This window comes from Chelonia mydas, chromosome 1 (assembly GCF_015237465.2).
Source record: "Chelonia mydas isolate rCheMyd1 chromosome 1, rCheMyd1.pri.v2, whole genome shotgun sequence".
NCBI lineage: Eukaryota > Metazoa > Chordata > Testudines > Cheloniidae > Chelonia > Chelonia mydas.
In genome coordinates this window covers 231,146,500-231,159,087 of record NC_057849.1, presented here as the reverse complement: position 1 = coordinate 231,159,087, position 12,588 = coordinate 231,146,500, and the positions used below count along the sequence as shown (strand labels likewise).

The 12,588-nt window shown below is 40.5% G+C and overlaps 1 protein-coding gene across 17 annotated transcripts in view; it reads left to right on the top strand.

The window, feature by feature from the left end:
- SOX5 (SRY-box transcription factor 5) overlaps positions 1-12,588 on the top strand; it is a 402,743-nt gene that overhangs the window by 272,886 nt on the left and 117,269 nt on the right. For 9 of the 17 annotated variants that reach the window (XM_043538849.1, XM_037915826.2, XM_037915851.2 and 6 more), the window contains exon 7: positions 12,096-12,219. In XM_043538849.1, the coding sequence (XP_043394784.1) occupies positions 12,096-12,219 (124 nt within the window). The remainder of the gene's footprint in view (positions 1-12,095; positions 12,220-12,588) is intronic. The other 8 variants (XM_037915855.2, XM_037915863.2, XM_037915831.2 and 5 more) reach the window with 1 other exon arrangement.

The window sequence follows — 12,588 nt, the reverse complement described above, 5'->3', positions numbered from 1 at the left end:
TTAATAAATTCAGCTTAATATGTAAATGTGGAAAAAATAGCATTGGGGAAAAAACCATAATCTTTTACTTTTAATGTAGAAGTCTTGTCTGACTTCACAGAAATAACCAAAATATATATTTTGTGTTTTTTCCACCACTCTTCTTTGTCCTGGTTAATGATAGTGACCCTTTCTACAGCTTTCTCTCTCATGTAAAATGCTAGGATTTTTGATTAGTTGATCACTGTAAATATATTAAGGAAAGCAGTAGAATTCTATGACACTAAATACAGTTTTATTCCCCAATCCTGCAAATACCTAAGCACATGCTTAGCTTTAAGTCCACGAGTAGACTCACTGAAGTTAATAGATCTGTTTTATGTGCTGAAAATTGCATATGCATACATTTTTATGGGGCTGAGCCCTTAATTAGTACGGACTCAATATATTACTGAGCATACACTGACAAAGTGAAAATGTCATCTAGGTCATGTTTATAGCCAGCCCTTGTATGCATCCACAAGGAACGAGCTGTCCCTTTTTTGCATCCTTTTCATAAGCACCAGTCACAGCTGCAGTCCTTGTGCTAACCTGAATCCAAACCCACTTCAAAAAGGCTGAAGAGAAAGCAGGGCCGAGTCACCTCTCTTGGCTAGCTACTCCTAGTAGAATTCTGCTCCACTGCGCAATGCAGAATTTGTGGAGAATTAATGTTCTGTGCAGAATTTCATCCCTCCCTGCAGAATTGTTGCTGCAGAGCTGCTGGCTGCCACTAGGGGCCACTGGACCCAGCAGAGCCCAACTTTCCAGTTGGCAATACAGGACACTGCTGGGGGGAGGGTGGGGAGGGGAGCTGGAGGGTTCTGGGCAGCTGTGGCTGTTTCTCTTTCTGGATACCTGGGACCTGGAGGCTTCAGGTGTCTGGGCTGGGGAGCACCCTGCATCTGGGCTCTGGGGGTAAGGGGTGCAGGTGTCTGGGCTGGGGATTGCCCCGTGGCTGGGCTCTGGTGGGGTGGGTGTCAGGGCTGAAGGGTGCCCCACAGCTGGGTTCTGAGAGTAGGGGTTGCAGGTGTCTGGGCTGGGGAGCACCCCATGGTTGAGTTCTAGGGTAGGGGCGTCCGTTGTCTGGACAGGTGGCACTCCACGGCTGGGCTCTGGGAGTATGCGGTGTGGGTGTCTGGGCTGGGGCAGTGCCCTGCAGCTGGGCTCTGAGGGTAGGGGCTGTGGGTGTCTGAGCCAGGGGGGTATCCCATGGCTGGGCTTTGTGGGTATAGAGGGTGTGGGGGCATAACAGAGAAACAGGAACTGGGTTGTTGTAAGGGTTTCTTTAACTCTCTGCTCCTCGGGGAAACATTTTTGTTGTCTGTATTGTTACAGACATGCTTGCTAACAGGTATTTTGAAATAAATTACCAAAATAGTAGAAACTGGTGTGATTATATTGCGTTATTTTGACAAATAAAATATGCAGAATTCTGAAATGTGCACAGAATTTTCAATTTTTTGGCACAGAATTCCCCCAGGAGTATCTAGCAAAGCTTGTCAGCCACATGCCAATAACACACTGCACAATACTTTCAGGAGCTCCTGTTGGCCTCCACAGTGCTGGGCGAGCCATGATTGATCCCATACTTGATTTGCATGTACCCATAAAGGAATGTGAAGGATGTCAGGCTCTAACCCTGAACATATTAAAGTGGTTATATTGTGATAAGAAAAATCCCAGAAAGTCTAAATAGCTCTGTTTTTATACCTATCGTTCTATCACTGAGAAATTAAAAAAAAACTATTTAGCATTTATCACAGATTCCACAAAAGCAATCATATATGCTTCTCCCGCTGCTTCTGTGGCAGCAGTTGCGTTAACAAACCCTGTTCCCAGAGCTATTCTGACATCAAACCATAACATTTTTGTGCAAATAGATATGATCTGGTAATATGTAAGTGTTATATAGGCTGAAGACGTTATTTTAAAATCAAAGAGGCCGTGTTGGTTTCAGCTTTATTTAAAACACAGGGGGCTTTCAGTGTTTGTAGATGCAAAGTGACAAAAATGGGGAAAAAAGAATACATATACAACTTCTAAGAGACTAGTACGAACAAGAGAGAGGAAAATTTACTTTATGTTGCCAATGATTCTGTAAGGCATTTACAACACCCCCCCCCACCCTTCTTTATCATTGTAATAATTGAAACAGTATTTAATAGATCAGCCAATCACAGAAAATAGTCCACATTTGCAGCTTAAGAATTATCCTACATGATGTCCTTTCTAACACATCAGGAAATCTCACACCTGTTTTCTTTTCACTGACAAATGGTTCATTGAGTGGCTTACTGCTAGAGCGCTCAACATAGGTCCAGAGCTTATCGAGCAGAACATTAAACAAGCATCTGGAAACTGTGTAAAGCTCCATCCTGTGCTGTGAGACATCATCAGTTATTCATGAAAGATCATATAGTTTCCAATTCTGAGGGAGTGACATTACACTTTAACTCTTGTTGTATTACGACTACATTTGGGAGCAAGTTGCTGTTATCATTGTGTACATAAAGAGAGGGTGTCCTAAATATAAAGGGAAGGGTAAACCCCTTTAAAATCCCTCCTGGCCAGAGGAAAAATCGTCTCACCTGTAAAGGGTTAAAGGTAACCTCTCTGGCACCTGACCAAAATGACCAATGAGGAGACAAGATACTTTCAAAAGCTGGTGGGAGGAGGAGAAACAAAGGGTCTGTGTCTATCTGTATGCTGCTTTTGCCGGGGATAGACCAGGAATGGAGTCTTAGAACTTTAGTAAGTAATCTAGCTAGGTATGTGTTAGATTATGATTTCTTTAAATGGCTGAGAAAAGAACTGGGCTGAATAGAATGACTATTCCTGTCTGTGTGTCTTTTTTGTAACTTAAGGTTTTGCCTAGAGGGATTCTCTATGTTTTGAATCTAATTACCCTGTAAGGTATCTACCATCCTGATTTTACAGAGGTGATTTCTTTACTTCTATTAAAAGTCTTCTTGTAAGAAAACTGAATGCTTTTTCATTGTTCTCAGATCCAAGGGTTTGGGTCTGTGGTCACCTATGCAAATTGGTGAGGATTTTTACCAAACCTTCCCCAGGAAGTGGGGTGCAAGGGTTGGGAGGATTTTGGGGGGAAAGACGTGTCCAAACTACGTTTCCCAGTAAACCCAGTTAGAGTTTGGTGGTGGCAGTGGAGATCCAGGGACAAAGGATAAAATTAATTTGTACCTTGGAGAAGTTTTAACCTAAGCTGGTGAAAGTAAGCTTAGGAGGTTTTCATGCAGGTCCCCACATCTGTACTCTAGAGTTCAGAGTGGGGGAGGAACCTTGACAGAGGGATACACAGTGTTAAATAATGGAATAATAGCTTTGACATTCACAAGTCTGTGGCCACCCTACAACAAGTGATGACCCTCAGTTGTACTTCTAAGACAGATATTGTAACATAAGCACAGCTATAGGGGGCTCTGGCGCATGCTACCACTTGGAAACATTAAACTATAGCTTGGGAAAAGCAGTATTCGTATGAATTTTAAGCTCAATGAAATGAGTCATTTTGGACCAAACACTGGACATCGTGTTGCAAAGAGCCTATCTTGTCCCCGCCCAATCCCCCATTCAGCAAACGGCTCAGTCAACCAAATGATGGATCCCTTTCCCCTACATGAAAGAAAGAGCCTTACTCCTGAGCTGTGTGTCCTTTAACTAGCAAGGGCTCTTTTGAAGGTGCACTTTAGTCCTCTGCCATAGCTACCAGGCTATCATCTGACTATAGAAGCCTTCTTGAAAGTTCTATTCCTCATTGGGAATCTCATCCACTGGGATGGGACCCAGACAATCTGCAGCAACTAATCCTGCATGAACGCCTTAGGTGACAGATTAAACCATTGATTCAAAATAGATGCATATTGGAATATAGGCCAATTTATTTTTCTTTGCTTTGGGACATTTTTTTCCTGGGTGGGGAAGTGCTAAGATGCTCCTGTGGTAGAATTGTCTCTGTAGATAATTCATGTTATCTGAATGGCTTGCCATAGATCATCCCAAGTGAGATAAAGTTGTGTTACTGTTTTCCCTGCTTCTGTATATTTTCCATTTACCACATCAAATGTGAGAGAAGAGGCTCCACGCTTTTTTTTATGTTCTATAAACCAGGGGTTCTCAACCTTTTTCTTTCTGAGGACTCCCCAACATGCTATAAAAACTCCACAGCCCACCTGTGTCTCAACAACTGTTTTCTGCATATAAAAGTCAGGGTCAGCATTAGGGGGTAGCAAACAGGGGTAGGGCAGTTGCTTGGGGCCCCACGCCACAGGAAGCCCCATGAAGCTAAGCGGCTCAGGCTTCAGCTTCAGCCGTAGGTGGCGGGGCTCAGGGCCTCAGGCTTCAGCCCCATGCAGTGGGGTTTCGGCTTTCTGCCCTGGGTCCCAGTGAGTCTGATGCTGGCCCTGCTTGACGGACGCCCTGAAATCTGCTTGCGGACCCGCAGGGGGCCCCGGACCTGTGGCTGAGAACCACTGATATAAACGAACGTAAATAAATTCACTCCTTCCTCAGTTGTTCCTTTGGAACTAGACAAAAAAAGTTCCTTGTATGCTAAATTTCCTTTCATCTTGCATCCTTCGAGGAAAGAATGAACTGTTCGTGGTGGTCCTGTGTGTCCCTGTCATATTCCATTCTTCCCAGCCTCACCCCACCTGCTTATACCACTCCATCTTATCCTTCAAAATGGGTAATGGATCAGCGACTCCTTTTGGAGCATATTCACTGCTACGTAGCTGGCTAGAGGGGCTGCCATTTGGCAATGCAAGGCACGTCCTCTGCCCCACCTCTCAGTTAAGGAGCTGAGCGTGTGCTCACTTTTATAGTGCTCAAAATCTATGCTGAAATGGACACGAGGAACGAAACAAGGATCTCCCTCAGGACTGTGCAGAGCTCTAGGGCTTCTGGCGTTGATCCAGTTCACTTTTTTTAACTGGTCAGCATTTATGTAAATCTTTGAGACATTACCCTTTTGCACTGCCTTTCTGTTTGCCATGTTTTCTATGTGCCAGGGCGCACACATTCAAACTATTGCCTGTTGGGGATAGTTCCCATTTTTCAGCAAGCTAATAATTTTTCCACATTATCTCTCCAAAAAGCCCTCGTATTCTCAAGGAGTTACAGAGGTGTCTCTTTTTTTTCTCCCTAAATGGCCTTATTTATTCGTCTTCATAGGCTGGCAACATAAGAACATATTTTCCTATGAACGGTAGCATTACTAGGAAGCAATTGTGAACAGTGAGGTTATAGTATTGAATGACTCTAGTGATATTTGGGGAGGGTGAATTTTAATAAGTGCTGGCATGTATTTAACTAAGTCTCTAATGCCACAAGGGAAAGAATACTACTTATGGCCCACATCATTCCCTGCAGAAGAATTCTAGGTAGATCTGGAAGAAGATGTCTCGCCACAAGATCCTCTCACAGAAATCCACCACATCGTCCTGCCTAGGGGCTGGGGAATTTGCCTCTATGTGTGGCAAAGGCAGGGGATGCTCATTCACAAAGTTTGCAGAACTCAAGAGATCTGTGCGGGGGGGCACGAAATCCATGTGTTGCCCATCCCAGCAAGGTACATGTCCCCACAGCCTCTGTCTCTTCTCCATAGTTTGTATTCTCCACACCTGCACAGAACCCAGACCCCATGAAGAGGCCTCCTTGGGATCCATAAGAGGGTGAGGGTGATGCTGCAGAGGTAGCAGAGTCCCCTTTTCATAAATGGAGATTCTCTTCCAAGTGTGGTTTTGAGGGCGGGGGACAATGATGTAGGGTCAGGTCAGGAGAACTACATTTCACTCTCTTACTTTAGAGATATTGCCAAACCGTAATGGAAGATTATAGATTGTAGTTGTAAGAAGAAATGCATTTTTATTTCTGCTTAAGATAGATATGGTTGGGGAGGGGGGAATGGCCAATATATTTCCTGTTTAAAGGACCAGTCATTCAAATGCCAGGCGGAGTGCTTTCCACCATGAATACTCCCATAAGCCAATGGAACTATTCCCAGTAGTAAATAGTTCACCTGCAGTAAGTGGTTTGAGAGCACTGTGTCCTAATACAATTAAATACTTAGCTTCTGAAAACAAACCTGCATATTTATGTCATCTTCATGATAATGTTCAGTTTTCATATCAAGTTAGAAATACGTTTAACTCTTGAAATGTTTCTGTACACAATCTAAAGTTAAAGGGCAATCCAAGTGTATCCAGTACTCTGAGAAAGTAATATTTGAATTTCATTGAGACAGTTTGTTGGCTACCTCACGTGAAAAAAGCAAGTTAGCCACACTTCTATATAAAAAAGGACGTAATAAAATAAGAAATAATTTAAAGAAAGATGTGTATAGATAGACCTCTAGAATGGTATTTCACTGAGTAACAGCTTGTGAGAGACTAAAGTAATGAACTACTGTTCCGAGTCTTATCTGTCTGTAAAGGGTGAAGTCCTGCTTCAAGACCCAAATCTCCCATCCTTCCTCATATTGAGTAATACTATCTCCACAGGTAATACTAATGAAATCATTGGGACCATTTGCCAAGTAAGGTACTACTTAATGAGAGTTGGACTAGCAATCAAACCCAAAATATAAAGTATATAAGTGCCAGAAATGTAATAAAATATAAACCCTGGAAATATGAAAAGTCTATGTCAGTAAAGATTTAACGGACAATTGTGAGAATAAAATTAGTGTAAGTATATAAGAATGACAAAAATAATAATAATACCAGATGCTACATATGTATATCTAGATTTGTAGAAAAGAAAGATGGTCATATATTACTTGAGAAATATGAGCTGGCTAAATGAAGCAAGTGTCCTGCGGGAAAAAATAGCATGTGGTCATGTAATTAAAGACTGTGTCATGATGCATATCCACAAGGGGGCCAAATTAAGGTTGCACAGGCAACCTTAATTCTGGTATTTCCTAACTTCTGAGTGCTTAAATTTTCTACCTTAATGTTTTTTTAATGTAGCTTTTGTGTGTAATTATTTATATAGTGACCCAAAGAGTGCAAGGCATTTCATAGAACATAAAAAAGAGACATGATCCCTGCCTTGAAGAGCTTGCAATCTAAATGTCCATAAGGCACAACAGTAGCTAGTAACTATTTATTGCTCCAGGTAACTGCAATAATCAAGGTATTTTCCTCAATTTAGGTAGGAGAGATCAAAGTATCACAATTACTATAGAAAAGAATAAATACTGAGTTTTAATTGTGCCCAGTGTGTTCACATACACATCTATAGATGAATTTATATCTTATATATGTGTGAGACAGGAAGTATATGGTTTTGTGATTAAGATACTGGACTAAACCTTGAGATCTGGATTCAGTTCCCAGCTCTGCAACAGACTTCTGGTGCAAACTTGGGCAAATCACTAAGGCCCAGATTTTTAAAGGTATTTAGGTGCTTAAAGGTGCATATAGGAACATAGTAGGATTTTGAAAATTCCATTAGGTATGTAAATACCTTTAAAAATCTGGCCCTAAGTCTCTTTGTGCCTCAGTTCCTCACCTGTAAAGTAGGAATAATAATATTTTCTTTCACCCACTCCTAATGTATCTTGTGTATTTAAATTATAAACTCTTCAGGGCAGGAACTCTCTCTTACCTTGTGTATTTACAGTTCCTAATACAATTGGGTCCTGATCTTGGGCACTAGGAGCAATTTTAATACAACTAATAATAATACATAGATGGTGGTGTAGTGTCTGTGTCATAAATTGTATAACCATGTGATAACCCTTCCTGCCTCTTCTACACTCTGTCTACAATCCATCTCCTCAGGGGCTACTTCTAATAATCCAAACTTTTGAGCAGCATGTGTTCTCCTTTCAACATAACATGGACCTTCCTTCCAAAATTACCAGTCTGATGTGCATGAATGAAAATATCTATGTTCTTGTATTGTGACTTGTTTATATTATAGTTCAGTATTTCCATAGTTTCTCATCCTCTGCTCAATAAGATTCCAAGTATTTCATATCTGTTGATAACCACATTAAGTTCCATTGAGGGAAGACGGGTACAGGGACAAAGAAAAATAATTATTTGTTGTATTTTACTCTATTTTATTTTGGGATGTAGGGGGACTTTGAAAATAAATAATAAGTTATATTACATGAGGTGGTTTTTCCCTCTTAGGTTATATAATTTATTTATTTTGACTTTTTTTTCTCATTGTGTGTCCCTTCTGTGATAGGAATTGCAAATACTGAAACACTGCATAAAAATACAAACTTTTTCCTAATGAAACAAACCTTGAAAAGAAGGCTGTTTAGAGGTCAGGGGGCGGAGAAGGGGCTGCTTCAGATATTCTGAACAGCATACCTGATCTTAAAATGACCGATATTCTCTTCACTCTAATAACTGTGTTATAATACACAAGCACTGAATCTAAGGGTAAATTAAGTAGTTCATGCTAAATGAGCGCTAAGAAAACCTTCATACCATACATACACCAACAAATACTCTATATATTCCAGATATATTACAATAAGGGTATTTTAGGTATGTTTTAGAGTGTTTAAAAATTGTATTGGGACTATTCGTTGTATCATAGGGTCTTTCTTTATCATCAGTCTAATGGGACATGGCTCAGAAGGAGAGAAGAAATAAAACTCATATACATTAAGCACCTCTAAAAATGGCAAAAAAAATAGCTTTTCTCTGCATTATAATGGCATGACTTCAATATCCAATAACTCGGGACTTTCCAGGGTAGAAAGCAAGTACCATGACTCATATTGAAAAGCTAAGAATCTTCTTTCCAAAAGTTTTAAAATACCCATTTCTAGTTGTGTGACATTACATGTATCAGGTTTGTTTTGATGGAGCAATTCTACATTGGGAGGAGGTGCGGGGAGGAAGGCAGAGGAAAGAACCCTTTCTCTGGAAGGTTGCTGAGGTTTTTTTATTGGTGTCTAGTTGCAGTTACTTAATGGTTTGGAATGTTAGAACGAGTCTTGGGGCAAACAAATAAGTGGGCAGGGTGAAGATGAGTCAGTAAAAGATGCATCCATAAATGGCTTTTCAGTTTATCACATGCCGGTACAATCTGTTATATAATAGAATAGTAGTTCTGGATACCTGAAAAGTGGTATACTGTTATAAGGTAGATTGCAGAGCCATGTGGTAAATTGAGAAGTCATGTGACAATGATATTTATATTGCGGCAACATCCAGAGGTCCCACTCAGGACTGCATTGTGTTAGGCGCTGTAAAAAATGCATATGAAGAATCAGGATGAAATTCTGGCTCAGTGAAATCAACTGGAGCTTTGCCATTGACTTCAGTGCGTCAGGATTTAACCTATAGTCCCTACCCTGAGGAACGTACACCTAAGAAGTCACCTATGAATGGTGGAGAGAGAGGGATACTATCAAGTGTATAGACTTGTATAAAATTGTTATGTACATATAAACGTGTGTATTTACTTTCATTATCTTTATACATTAGTAGAACAAAAGGCAAGGTTTGAAACTAGCCCTGATTTGGGGTCAGTTGCATTCAGACTAAATCTAGTATCAAGAAGGGGTTGGTTTGTTTTTTTTTTAAAGAAAAGTAACTATCTGACAAGCTATTAAACAAATGTGAATAACGACATTAGCTTAAAAAATATAAAGAAAACCTTCAAGAGTAAAAACTGAAAAGGGAGGGTCTGAATTATCTACCACTTTAAAAAGTTGTATCCTAGCAACAGTAGGTAACAATGAACATACGTTGCATAAAAGTTAACATGCAGTAGTTAAATGAGACATAGAAAGGGTCAGTCATAATATATGCATTTTATATTGTATCAAGTAATCTGATTAAAATGAAATAATGTTTGCCCTTATTTTTGGGTGGAAATAATTGCAGATATTAAAGTGGTGCTACATATATTCCAGCTTGGAATGGAAATTACATTGTTTTGACTGGGTTATTTCTGTATCCATGCAAACCGTCCTCACCTCTTCACAGTTCTTACCTCCTTTATACAACTGTGTTTGTGTCATTTAAAGTCAGAGGGTCCTAAGGCCCCCTTACAGGGTGTAATTTGGAGAGAGAATTTGAAAAAGAAAATGTGACAGCCAGTTGTGAGAAAAAAGGGCATTTTCCTGGTAGACGTTTTCCTAAATGGGAGGATTTTTTAGTGCAATGTTTTGCTAGCGTATCAGGCAGTCACTTGGAATCAAGTGCAGACTTGTGCTACGTTGTGGGCTTGGCAATGACAATTTTGTGTGTGTGTGTGGTGCTTTGGTTATATTAGCCCTGGAGGCAGAGTTAACACTTGCAATGGGACAAGAGTATTTGCAGTCATCAGAGAACTTTGCAGTCAGCTTCAATAACATCACTCAATTTTTTCGCCTTTTTTTTTACATTTTTTTTTTTTTTGGCAGCAAAGCTCTTAGTGGAACCATCTGTCTTTCTATTAGTGTTTTTGAGTCCTGTTTTGAAGCTTCTTTGCTTGGCAAAGTCACTTTCATCCTTGGAAACCATTTAAAAAAAAGTTCCATGGCTTCTTGCCGAAGAAGAGTACTATGCAAAAATTCCACACGGCTGTTCATTTTTGTTCTAAAAGAATACAGTTACTTTGTCTTAAAAAAAAAAATCAAGGCAGAAATGGGATGACTCCAGACTGGTTGAATGTAAGGAGGAAGAAATAGCATTTTATATTTTATGTCTCACAAAATCCAAATATGCCTTTTTAACTAACTAGATCAGAATAGCAACAAGAAGAATAAAGTAACAGTCAAAGCGAATCGAGTTAACAGAGTAATTGGCACTACATCTAGCATAGCTTCAGTCTTGCATTCAGTCTCCAACTGCAACAATTTCTAACCAATATATCTTATGAGCTTCGTCTTACAGGATGTCCCAGACTGTAATGGTGCAATAACCACGCACACAGTTACCACCATTCTTAATGCTGCATACGGAGAGGACCTGTACCTGCCAACAGTGGGGAGGAGAGAAGGGGGGCAGAGTGAAGGCAGCGGCTTCAGCAAATATTACTGAGCATGCTCAGTCTATGTGAGCATGCTCAGTACAAGCCAAGCAGGAAATGTGGGGGGGAGAGCACATGACCCTGCGTGCCCCGCCCCATGCATCGCCTTTGGCTGCATACATCACACCATGAACCAAATGTTAATCTATGACAGCCTATCTACATCTCTTATGCCTCTGCTCCACGATTCTGTGGTCTATCTTGATGACCTCTCTTGTAAGGGTTTCCTTCCCTTTACTGATTGATCTCCTGAAAGGCAAAGTTTCATTTGTTAGAATAGTTTTTTTTGTTAAAACCAGTTATTCTGCTGATGTCTTAAGTTACCAGACAGTTTGCTCCTCTTCTGTGTGAGATGGAAAAACAATGTCGTGACCATTTGTATTAATCAAAAACACTCATAAAACTTTGCAAAAGTAGTAGTGTTAGCTGTTGTGTTATGGCCAATTTCCAATTTGGATGACCACTTTCTGCCTGCCTAAAGTCCCCTTCAGTTTCACTTGCAATGTAAGAGTCTTCATTTCCTGCCCTATGCTTTTGTGTAGTGTTGCTGTGCAACATGAAGCAGTTGACACTCCAGACGTGGCTGCATTTCACTTGTGAGCAAAGTGTTTCAACTGTGTTTGTGGCCATCTCTGAGAATGTGTTTGTGCATGCATGTACATGTGTCTATGTGTGTGTATATACACACATATATCCCAACACATACATACGCGTCTAATATTTGTAAAGTGTTTAGAATCATTTGGGGTGAAAGGTGCTATGTATATGATTGTGATTTGGCAGCACTGTGATGTGGAATATCTTAGTGTCATATGGAGAAGATCTATAAAACTGCAGTCATGGTTGTTAAGGTGAAATGAAATATAAGTATGCCTTAATTTATGTAATTAATATTAAGTGCTGGGGTATGTGGTAATTAACACACGGCTGAACTGTTGATGCTGTTGGAACCCCTCGCAACACAGGAGTATATTCTAGTCTGACCTGGCTAAAAAAAATAAATAAGCAACTGCTTAGGCATGTTCTCCAGAAGATTTTCCAGGTTTGATTTTTCTCCTTCTGTTCAGCAGGTTCAAGGTCAGCTTCCTCCATTGATGATTCCAGTGTTCCCTCCAGATCAACGAACCCTAGCAGCAGCCGCTCAGCAAGGATTCCTCCTTCCTCCTGGTTTCAGCTACAAGGCAGGATGCAGTAAGTCCTGTAGATTTTCCAGCTGGAAGTGGGCAGAGGGCAGAGTTTTAAAACAGGTTGTCCAGTATTTATGCTGAACTAAGTCACCAGATCAGAAATATCACGTCTACTGCCTTGAGGTGACAGACCCACTAAGCTGAATTTAGGATTTACAGAATAGTGTGAGAACGGATTTGCCAAGAGATCACTAATATGTTCATTGATATAATGGCCAAGAATTTCAGAACTGGCTAGTGAATGTGAGTGCCCAACTTAAGGGCCTGATTTTCAGATAGCATGTGCTCCGCCCTTTCTGAAAATCTCTTGACAGTGTGTCAGGTTGGGCACTGACAAACACTATTTACTTTTGAAATTCTTGACTATGCTGTA